At 34.9% G+C, this 12,456-nt stretch overlaps 1 protein-coding gene across 1 annotated transcript in view; it reads left to right on the top strand.

Moving 5' to 3' along the window:
• The first annotated feature begins 169 nt into the window (after window positions 1–169).
• LOC144447821 (neuroglobin-like) overlaps window positions 170–12,456 on the top strand; it is a 33,142-nt gene continuing 20,855 nt past the window's right edge. Inside the window, exon 1 of the mRNA XM_078137924.1 lies at window positions 170–494. Within this exon, the coding sequence (XP_077994050.1) occupies window positions 364–494 (131 nt within the window). The 5' untranslated portion in view covers window positions 170–363. The remainder of the gene's footprint in view (window positions 495–12,456) is intronic.

Genomic DNA, 12,456 nt, shown 5'->3' with positions numbered 1-12,456 from the left:
CGCGGAATAATACATTAAGTGTAAATGTCCCTAATTGCATTCATGCAGCCTTGTCCCAATTGTATGGCGTATACATATGTGGGCACCAGTCATGTGATGCTAGTATTTGTATTTAAAACTGTTATAATGTTTCGATGCATTCAATTAATATCCTGACGTCACATAACACATCACGCGACAGAGTAACAACAACCGACCGCGGACGTACGTCAGAACGCTATGCTGCACCGGTAGTCTCGCATCAATCGGTGATTATGTTCTAGAGTAGCCGGGAGGCTGGTACCACTCGCAGTTCGTTGTGATATTGTTGTAACGCGTACGCTGTATACGTATCTCTAAGAAATAACTACTCCTATATCCACCATGGGCTGCCATCACTCTTCTGCTGGAAAAGACACAGGTGCCTTTACATCTGAGCAAAAACGACTAATTGTCGAATCTTGGAAAGAGGTACATATAGATTTAGAGAGAATGGGTATGATTCTCTTCATGGGGTGAGTAAAGTATTTTCCAGTATATTTAATGATTTTAGACGTGGCATGACTTAAAGTAGTAGGCGTTACAGGGTACATTTGAAGTACATTTTGGACTTTGTTTAAAAGATATGAAAATAACATTGTTAGATTGAAACCATCAAACGTGACCTATCTGTAACTACAATTGACTCTCCGTGTCATCCCATACGTGTAAACTGACTCGTACATACCAGAATTCTCGTATACGTTATCACTTAAGTTAGAAATATATTACTTTTTAATGTGTTATTAAATGGCTAAATATACACTAGTTAGGTCACATAGACCATAATGTAACGCTCAATGTCGAGAAGGGGGTGAAATATTTAGATTCAAAATGCGTGTTAGTACTGAATAAAATGAACTTGCATAGTCCATGTGTCACGATGCGTGGTGAAATAATCCTTGATACAAAGTTGAAGTCAGAACGTTAAACTTTTGATTACATTAATTATTTGATATCATTTACAGCTAAGAATAGAAAAGCTTACATTACTGATATTGTAATAGATGACTAATAATATTAATATAATTTAATGATATTGTTTTTCTAAAACTGACTGTGTTTTTGAATACAACGATTAATGGTTGCACCTCCGTTATGTTATGCCTGTTACCAGCTGCAGTGGTACATAAAACCAGTAAATATTATATTTGTAGCTAATTACAGCTCACACCACTAGTGTCACCACATGCCTTGGGCAACAAATATGAAATGTGGACACATTTAGAAAGGGAGTTGATAAATCGCTTTGATTTTACGGCACTCACGAATCCATTGACGTAAATAGGGCACGCTTGAACATATAACACTTAGGTGTTTGAATACTACGTTGGTGGCACATTGTATTTCCAGGCTGCATCCCTCGCCAATAATTCGCATCCTATGATATACGAACAGAGTGAACATTGATGACTACACACAGTGATTTCTGTAAGAAGCGGGTGGAACACCAAGACCAATATTGAGATCTGGAACAACACTTGAAGATATGTTGACACAATAATTACCTTGATTAGTACAACACCGTCATAGATAATTACGTCATCACCATAACCCCAAGTTTCACCTTTTCAACTTTATTCCAATTAAGGTTCGTTCAATATTACATGCAAACATAATTACGTTCAAATTATGCCGATATAAAAAATAAGTTTAAAAAAAATCCATTGAGATTTATAAGCTTGAAGCTTAAATAATACGTCTGCTTCAATGAAAATAGAGAGGTTTAGATGCGCGTATTTGCATGTGTTCTATACGTGGAGCGTCATAGTCACGTGATTCGAAGCAACTCGGGCTTTCTGTATCAAGCGACGCTACGTCAAAATGACGTTCTACACGTAACTGTAAATACGTAATGAGGTTTTGTCATTTTCTTCTATTAAAAGTCGTATTTTTATATCAGAGTTCGGAAGCATAACTTTAAACTAATTGTTCAGTTTTTGGTTTGGGTAGTTGCAGGAAAAATGGCAAAAACTTACCGACAAATTTAGAAAACAAAGACATGTGTCTGGCCTTCTGGACAGAATATGTCAACGCACACGTTCACGTTCCACTGGTTTTCACGTTTGTGTTTAGAACGCATAACTAAACACAATTGTGTACGCGTCATTACTTGTACGCCTGCACGATAATTGCTCCCGTAGGGGTACGCGTTCTAACGTTTATCAAAACCTCAAACGTAATAACTTACGTGTGAATATGTTTTACCGTACTATACATTTGCATTTTCCCCATATCCCTGTTAACACATTTAAATAGCGTACACATACTTGTAATTTTCAGAGCAATATGTGGTCTTAATCAACACATTGCAAAAATACTGGTAGGTGACAGTACCTAATGACAGAAAATCGATATCACCTCCATGACGTTAAAGTGTTTCTAATAAAAGTCCGACTTTCTAAATACAAACACATGTAACAGATGTTTTGCATTCGTGAAAAAAGAATGCTGGCCCCCTAGTTGTTGTTCTCATTCTGTTTTTAATTGGACGAAAAATATAATTATGTGTTTCTCACCATTTGGCCTCAGAAGATAGGGTTGTTAGGTCGGCATTTTATTTTATTTTATTTTATTTTTCCTTTTTTTGTTTTTTAAATTTTGAAAAATGGCTCAACAAACGAAATATCGGTCAGAATACCCTTTCTGTAATACTTGGATGAAATATATACAGACATCACTAGGGAAAGGCAAACCAACGTACATGAAGGTCAAGAAGACACAGAATCTCTATCCCTTTTGTGTTCGGGGTCGGCGATTTACACAAGGATCGTTCGAGTTATCGGAAAAACACATTTTTTTTTTTAATTTTGCCTTAACAGTGTTTTTGTTTCTCTGCCTGCCAATCATCGTCATGTAGAAATCAATGCTCATTACACATATCACATTCGGGTTACAACATTACTATTAAAATCAAACTCAGATGTACAAATATTTAATTATTGACTCAGTCTTCTTCCTGAAGGTAAAAATAACAAAAAAGACAATTGTGTGCATCATACAATACTGTACGGTTCTGTACAATCAATAAACTAGTAGCTCCAATGCAAACTATAAAACTGCACTTGCTGCGGTTTTTTTTAATAAAGTTACCGTTTTGTTAGATATGATGACTTACTCGTAATATAGTAGAAACTGAATAGTATTGAATCGCCTGTTGATAAACATATTATTTTTTTGTAGCTGCACACATACATGTATATGGTGCAATTAATCCAATTAAATTGATTTTTGGTGCCACACCCAAACACTTTCACGATTTCAACATGTAAGTACTACTTCTGAATAAAACGTACGTCTAGTTAAAATGACAAAATTATTGGTATTTTTAATAATGTCGTTGAAATTGTTGTTGAATGTGATCTTTCTAAAAAAAAAAGTACTGAAATTACAGCGAATGTAGTTTCTTTAAAACCCGCACATGTACACCGCATCATGACAGTATTTTGATATAAGACACACGCTCCAATAACATACTACGGTACATGCTCCAAGTTCAATACCAAACAGTATAGACTCATTACTTTTTATTTGTATGCTCAAACAATAGAAACCACATCCTGAAAGTGTCATTCGAAATTTAATATTTCAATTATATCATTCAATTAAATCTGAAAACCTGTTCCGTGACATATCACAACACTTTCGTGACTCACCTTATGAGCTGTCACTTAGATGATTACAGTTGGCAGCTATTTCTGACACACACACGTTAATATAATATATACTATAATATCAATGATACTGTTAGTTCACTAAGATCAGCTACAGGAGCGCTGCTACTTTCACAGATGGCACAACTCTCGTGAATAGTGGTTTAATATAGACGCACGACAATTTTGTGGGGTTTTGTAAGTTAACAAAGTACCAGTTCACCGTAGACACGACACGGCTTTGTTTAATACATATACATATTCAACAATATGATAAAATCCAATTCAGACCGCATTATTCCATACGCTATAAGACCACATCCATTCAATCTAGATAAAAAATCTCCAATGGCGTATTGTTCATCATGCTTAGTAAATCTTTCTTGACCACCCATTCTATTATCTGACACACGTCACTACTCAATTGAGCGAGAGCTTTCCAACATAGTTACATGTATTTATCGAAACTTAAAATCAGCAAATATTGTATTAAAAGGATAAACTACATATGAGACGATATATAACGTATGAACTATGACTGGAACGTAGACTTTTATTAAATCCCAGAGCTAGGAGAGACAGGTGTTCCCAGCTCCGCGGTCAAAACCCAAGTCTCAAATCTGCGATGCTGTGGTCATTACAATAATTGAATAACATTAAGTCACGTATAGGAGCTTCCTAAGATAACAATACATAGTTATGAGCGTCAAGGAAATGAAACAAAGGACACTAAACTTTAACTTGAATGACATCTCTAGACATACAATATTAGTGTACCCATGTGAGCTATTGCCACAAAATATAGTCATTTCTCTAATCGGGTGTTTGACCACATGTTTAAACAGCGTCATGTCTGAACTCAAACACAGTAATTACAAATTCATGACATAGTAAGTTGTACGAAAAGTCTGAAATCCGTGCATGCAAGAAAAATTGTACACGTGGACATATATATATACTGAATGGGAAATGGGATAAGTTTTCCAACGCTAACCATGATTGTCATATTGACCAGTATAACAGCAGTGTAGATAATATACTTTACTTTTAAATCATTTGTGTTCGCTCACATAATAATCACGAGTTTACGGTTATAGCTATCCAACCTTATAAACGAGCCACATAGTCAACATTCAACAACCTTCAATTCAAACATCGGAACTTTAGCTTTATTCCTAATTGTTATTTTACCTTTAGGCTATTAACATTGTCCTTGTATCGAATCAATGTACTAAAGAATTCTGTGTCGGATGCAGTATTATTTTATTGCTTTGCATATCATTCAACAAAGCTGTGTGGTCGTAAAACTTAATGCACATGTTTCTCACGCTAAATAAGATTTATAGTGACTAGAATGGTATTTAAAGTAACCTGCTGATTGTTTACCATACTTGTGAAATTCGATAATTTCCTGAATGTTAACTTCCTTCCCATACAATCTTGCTGTATTGAATAGATGCACTTTAAATAGAGTGGTCTGCGCCTTTAAATGTAGTACAGCTTCATCAAACTATTAAAGTAATGAACACAATACTCAATACATGCTTAACACAGACTTATTGCGATATCTTTGTTACAACTAGTCATGGTCTTATATAATTCCTTTGTCTTTATTGGATTACTGTGACTGTAATATGCTACAGGTAAGAGCGTAACTATGAAGCAAAGGATTTCTCCTCTTTTGTTCAGCTACCAAATCAATGTCATGTCATGTCATGCCATGTCATTTTGAATGGGATTTTATAGTGCGTTCAAGCATGCAAAGTTTAATATGAGGAGTTCATTGTGATGTCAATGCATTAATGTAATACTAACGAAGTTCACATTAGTGAATATTAGTGCAATAACGATTGGATAAACACTGGACGACCAACCTTACGTGTTCTTTCAACAATACACACTGTATGTTTACAATCATTCCACAATCGATATCCTTGTCATGGTGTAACAAAATATTTACTTAAGGAACCGTGTGCATATGTTATCAAAAAGAAGTCTCAGTATGTTTTCCCAAACAAAATTATGAACAGAGACAAGTTATCATATCATATTATATGAATTTTGGCATTTAAGACAGATATACTCTGAGAGTGATACTTAAGAACGCATTTAGCTTAATAGTAGAATTTTATCATAGCCGTAGGACATATTGGAACAACGTTCACGTCCATTCTTGTCATATAGGTTTTTAAAAAGTTGAAAAATACTATAATTATGTGTTTTTGTAAAGCATATGGCATTCATTTTATGAATAGTTAATGGTAACTATATATTTTAAACATACAATTCGCTTATTCTAACATAATATCAGCTGTTTAAACCGTTTCTTCTTTGTTCAAGAAAATTCAACACCATTCTTAGTTCAAATTAAGGAACAATATCACCCTATGTATCATGTTTGCCAGTAATTTGTTAAATCATTATTTGTTCATTCATTTATTTAGTTATTTATTTATTTATTTATTGCATTACATATTGCAATTCAACATTTCCTTGTTCAAAGAACTATATCCGTAACCTAGTTTATCCGAATGAGTTTAAATATTTCATTCAAATACAAAGTATTGGCCTATGTGCAAGTAGATGACAAGTAACACATGTTCGCTATTTGTATACATTAATCTCAGATCTAAAAAGAGATTGATTAATACACCTTCATATCGACGTTTCCAAACGACTTTGACTAGCGAGAGATTAAGGTTAATATCACGACTCGCTCGATATTTTTAAACTGTTTCTTTTTTTGTAGATTATAATCTCAAATACTTCAAAGTAGTTTTGAGAGCGAATACTTTAATACTGAATCCTTTAGAAGCACACTACCGTATGCGTAACTGAATGAAATCAGAATAAAAAGCATTCACTTGTGATTGATTTCATTGCTACAGCTATAAATACTCATACCATAGGTATATAGTATGTATGCTTGCCTGAGAGGTGCTAATAGATGACTACATACGTATGTGTGCTTGACTGAGTAGGTCTACTAGATGGATACCAATTTAATGTACAGTCCTCGATGTTCAAAGGAGTACTCGTACATAACAATCAATATTGAATATTAATCGTAGAAACTCTACCAAGCCTATCAATCGTTTAAAGTAGAAGGAGAAAGGTTTGGAGACAGTCATTGAACTTTGAGGCAAGACGTCATGCCCCCACACATCGATACCTGCATGTATAGATGCTAAGAGAAGTATCCTTATTTGGTCTGATATGAAACACAAGTTTCCATGAGTGAATAGCAATATAATTTACCATAGGTTTTACTCGTTTAATCTTAAAAGATGCTCCGTATATAGTTAAATTACGATTATATAACCTTATCAGAAAACGCCAGGGCAGTGTACATGTACAAACGTAGCAGTTGTGTGTTAACCGTTCGGCCTGCCATCTCAACGACTGTGTGTGCAACTTCCAGAGATAAGGAATCATGCTGTATAAAAAACTTGAAAAAAAATTAAAAACATCACTTTAATTCACTATTGTCTCGTTTATGCACAAATCTGCCTTAACTACCAATCTTATGATATTTGTCTGAATTAGACAGTCTTACGACGATTCAAATATGGTGGATGCTGCTTGTAGTCTTCAAAAGAAATGGCCAGAAATGGTAATGGACGACTTTTTTATGGCAATTCTGCACTGTAGCTCTGCATGACATATTGCACCATTCACTGGCAAAATTACTGTCCTCGGTATTATATACATACGTCACGACAACCCACTTGTACATTATTTTTGGTGCTCGAAATATGAGTTAAAACATTCCAATTCACTATGGTTATTCTCGATATTCCATAAATTTAAAAGCTATAATTATATTCTTCCCCAACATTTTTCTTCACTCGGCCGGAAAATGCTCGTTTCCAAACGGTAAGCCACTACACTTTTGTCAATTTGTTGTTACAAGGCCCCTTATGTCACTCTTAATTTCTTTGGTCACACGATATTGGAAAATTATATGTATATAAAATAGAAATATCGCTCTTGCACAATCTGCATAAATTGATGAAAGGCTCCACCACATATGATTCAATCTAGGAATAACCAATTAATAAACTGTAATGTTAACGTTGTGAGTTGGTTAGGTATATGTAGCATTTGTTCGCAAACTAACTTTACAACATAATGAAAGGCACAATCATAAAAATGCTTTGATTATATTATGATATATTGCTCATGGACTGTCCCAAAGAATTGCACGTGATAAGACAGCCTTGAATGTTCATTATTATATTAATACCTTGTAATAATTTCACCAGATATCATTGGGCTTTATAGACCCTTTGGATATCAGAAGCTGTTGATTGTTATCGTTTTATTTAATTACTTGTAACTGTCTGTCTTCACCGCGTACCGCAATGTGATAATTCCTGACTTTAAGCAGTTAAAGGTGTGGGCTAACGAGTGTCCATTCCGATGAGCTTGTGAAATCAGTTGTATGAATTCCAGTTCCAATGCACTATTTTACATGTAGTGATGCCTCAGAGTCGCTGACGCGTACAAGGGTATCATTGAGACAGTGTGAGTAGCCTGCAGTGAACGATGTGCGAAGTCTAATGTTGACAACCTAGTCCAAATATTTGCAATGTGCCATTACAACGTTGTCGTAAACTAGTTGTCAAAGAAGGACATCATTTCCCGACACTCTGACAGGTACATCAATCAGGGTGATAATAGCCAACGATTAATCTCTTCCTGTACACTGCAGGGTATTTGCTGCGAACACGAAGCACGGAAACGTCAAATACTTCAAGCACCATGATACATTTGCATCGATAAAGATTAAACAGCGGTTTAAAGTTGTCGTGTCTGGCTCTCCATAATTAAAAGTCATACTGTAACATGACAAGACAGGTACTTATTACTCTTACTGTTGTAACAAAATGTAAAATAGCCACGGGCACTATTTAAAGCCGGTAGATGTAACAAAGGACTACATTTTGGGTATTTAATAATAAATCTCTAACCACTGCTGGCAATGTCTTCTTTTTTTAAATAATTTATACTATAGCTAAATATGCAAATGGTTATTACAATGTTTCACGTATGGACATCCGGGATAATGTTCGAGCCAATTTTATTGCCCATGGGCAATGTACGGCGATAAATAAACTTTGCCATAAATTAAATTGGAACTTTCGCAAGACACTGTAATATTTTCGCATTCTACTGCCATGAAAACAATAACCACAAGATCAGCAGTCATTACCTATCATAAGAAAAGCCATACAGTATGTAATATAATGCAATAAATGTATTAGGGAATATGTTTTCTTAACGCCTGTTTAATTCTATCCTTTAGATGTAACTTGTTAATCTTGGCCACATGCCTGAAACAATATTCATGATTATTTTGGACGTCAGAGATTTAATATAAAATCCAAAACCGTATTTGACACACGATTTGAAATGATATGCCACCCTCGAGCACTTTCCATTCATGAAAACAAAAAGTCAATATTCGACATTCGACATTCGACCACCTTCTCTATGTGTAGCTGCAACTTGTAAATGCAAATGCACACCTGTTTAGCAGTGATCATATGTCCCCCGGCGTTTTTGTTCGTGATGAATATTTAAAAAGTAGTACACGACTATGGTTGTAAAATATATGGTGATTGGGTCAGTTCCATCAAGTACATGTACATGTTTGTAGACAAAACGTTGCACTTGCGTTTTCTTTGAAAAGTCGAGATATAAGGCAATACTACAGTTGGAGAGACTGACAATAATAGATTACAGAGACATTAACTAGGAAAGTATAGTGGTTATTTCTAAGAGTAGACACTTTTGTCATGATTTCTTGTTTTTGATTTGAAAAGAATATTTCTGAAGATTTTAGGTGCGACAATTTACGTGTATAGCATTTACCTTTGGTAATGTACATGATCTACTTAACATGTGGATTGGTATACATAAATTGTAGCGAGTCGTTTTCCAAGTAGGTTTTTGAACGAGCTATGTGAAATTCAAAATAAAAATGTTGATAGTGTTTCGACTATAACAGATGCTCTAAGCAACTACAATAAATACCATATCGTCGTAATACAAAACTCCTGCAGAGATCACCATATGTCTTCCTCGAGCAGAAAAAATAAAATGACATATATAAATTTAATAATTCCATATCGTATTTCTGAAACACTTTGTCAAACGTTCACTTATTTGTTGCTGACATATCATATCATGTTTCAGTTTGACACCTCCATTATTCACATATATGCTATAATTCTACTGATACAACCTCATAAATAACGTTGAAGAATAAATTTCATCACAAACCTACATTGACTAGTTTTCCAAAGATGGATTATAGATTTTCAATTTTATACACCGTATGTATTGAGCGAGCAGATGTTCTGGATGTACGACTATTAATTTTGCCAATATTTTATCACGTTTTTTATCTAAATAATGTCAATCCCTCATTTTAAGCTCCTCGCTCAAAGAACAACTGGGGGTCACCTTTAGTCGAAACGTCGTACATGATTATGTCCTGATCAAATTGCAGTTATTATATGTAAGTATTTTTTAAATGACCTGGGAATGCTTTCATACAGCACAATTTTCAGTTGATTAGAGTTTGATTTATTTCCTTTTTTATATGGCCACTGAGGAACATTCAGTTGTTTTCATTCTTCGGATTAATTAACATACTGGCATGTATCACAGTGATTATTTACTAGATAAAATGTTAGTGGCTCAGGTAATACATTGAGCTTAGCCACTCTTTTATATATCGTGACTAGATCCTATATATACTTCAATAAACATAATCATTGTAACTCAAGTATATGCTGGTCATAAAATTCCTGTGAAAACGCCTTTATTAGCATGCTAAACCAACGCAAATTACAACCCAGATATTACGTCGGCTTCCTGCCCAGACTCGTTTTGCTAAATATTGAAACAGCGAGGAAGCCATTTTTGCATTTATTACAATTTATCGTATTCTTGAAGCAAAGGATTAAAGAGGTAATAAAATGCTGACCAGTGCCTTTATTCACATCCAAAACCTTTAACACATGAGAACCAATATACAACTAACATTATAAAACATGTTTACACCTGCCCAGCAACCTCCATTGACTATTGCAACAGAGAGGACGCTCTTTAAATCTATCTCTCCACTGTACGTGCATATGGAAATAATATATTTCAATTGACGACTACTCTGAAATCTGTGTTTGACTTTAGCAGTTATATAGACGGCGAAGTATTTTTGACGTCATTACATGCCTGCTGATACGGAAAAGTAAAAAGAATTGCAATTATAGTAAATTAAATCAGTGACGAACGCAGAAATCGTTTACGTTTAACTTCACTAATGTTTTCGTAAAACATTTGCCTCTACATTGTGACACACGTAATCTTCTGGTTCATCAACAGGGTAGGGATAATGCAACGATATTTATATTGGTTTCGTGCGATTAATACATCATTACATAATGTTACAAGGGTACACTATCAAGTGTTCGGTTCATTAACGTTTGGCGAGTAATTTGTTTCGTTTCGACAAAACACGATAATAATTATCATTCCTCGTTCAATCCACTTATTCGTGAGTTAGACATGGCAAAGTATGACCCAGATTTGTCTACAGGGAATCACTTATGGGGGATAATAATGACTGACTTCTGTAAAGCATAGGCTTGGCGATATAATCTAATATGACCCGACATATATTTGGATTTGGAAATAACTCATTTCACATTTAAGGTTATTTCTTTTACTCTTATATAAAATGCCATCGCCAGATTAGTATTATTAATGATGCCATTGCCGTTGGTTGAAGATTTTGGTGCAATGTCACTATACCATGCGTTCACTGTCCATTCGTTTAAGGCCATTATGTGGTAACGTATCTGTTTCTGAAAGTGTTGCATTAAATTCAGACTGAATATTCTGACTGATGTACAAGGTGTTATAAATGACACGTATGCTACATTAAATACAAGAATACACTTTATCATCTTCGAACGTGAAGATCTCGCTTACTGTAATTGAATTTTCCAATGAAGCAACTAAAGAAAGGCTTTTGGACACGTCACCACGTGTGAAATTGTAAACCATGTGACTGTAGTTACAGCAACCCTAATAAAGGGTAAAACAGAAACGATCAGTTGATAAGTAAACATTTTGAGTTGAATTTTTGAGGATCTTCTTCCATTGAACTCTTCAATCAAATTGATTCTTATGAGACAAGGTGATTTTGTTTTCCATCGATGTCATACAAATTGATCGCCCTCGGTTATGGATTATGAAGGTTCTCTGACAATCGATTGTCACGTGATTATGAGGTAGCAATCGACTGTTCACTGTCGACTGTCGATCGTACATCGCATGCAGTTTAGTCTAACATCAAGGCTGGGTGTTTATTTATTGTACACTCATTGGTACATCAAAACTGATAGACAGTAATTAGTCACGGCATCAACACTGTCCGAGGCGAGTCAATATCTCATGGAAATCTGATGATTTGGCGAACTGCAGAGGTTTTTTGTGTTTATTCAGTCTCCATTTTATCGACGGCGGCTGTAGCATACCCGGTGGAATCCACTGATTATTCACCCTTTTGAAACGATGGGGTGTGGTAGTTCCTCTTCGGAAACAGTGGAACCTACACTTACTATTGAAGATAAACTATTGCTTGCTGACTCATGGAAATATTTGTATGTTGACCTTGAGAGGATAGGAATGCTTCTCTTTATGGGGTAAGTAGTGATCAGATTAAGCAATCAAAATACAATATTGCCAAATACCAAAGATGTAAAAGTTC

Source organism: Glandiceps talaboti, chromosome 2 (genome assembly GCF_964340395.1).
Source record: "Glandiceps talaboti chromosome 2, keGlaTala1.1, whole genome shotgun sequence".
NCBI classification, from domain to species: Eukaryota; Metazoa; Hemichordata; class Enteropneusta; family Spengelidae; genus Glandiceps; species Glandiceps talaboti.
Note: the sequence above shows the minus strand (reverse complement) of the source record. Positions and strands in the feature narration are given on the sequence as shown.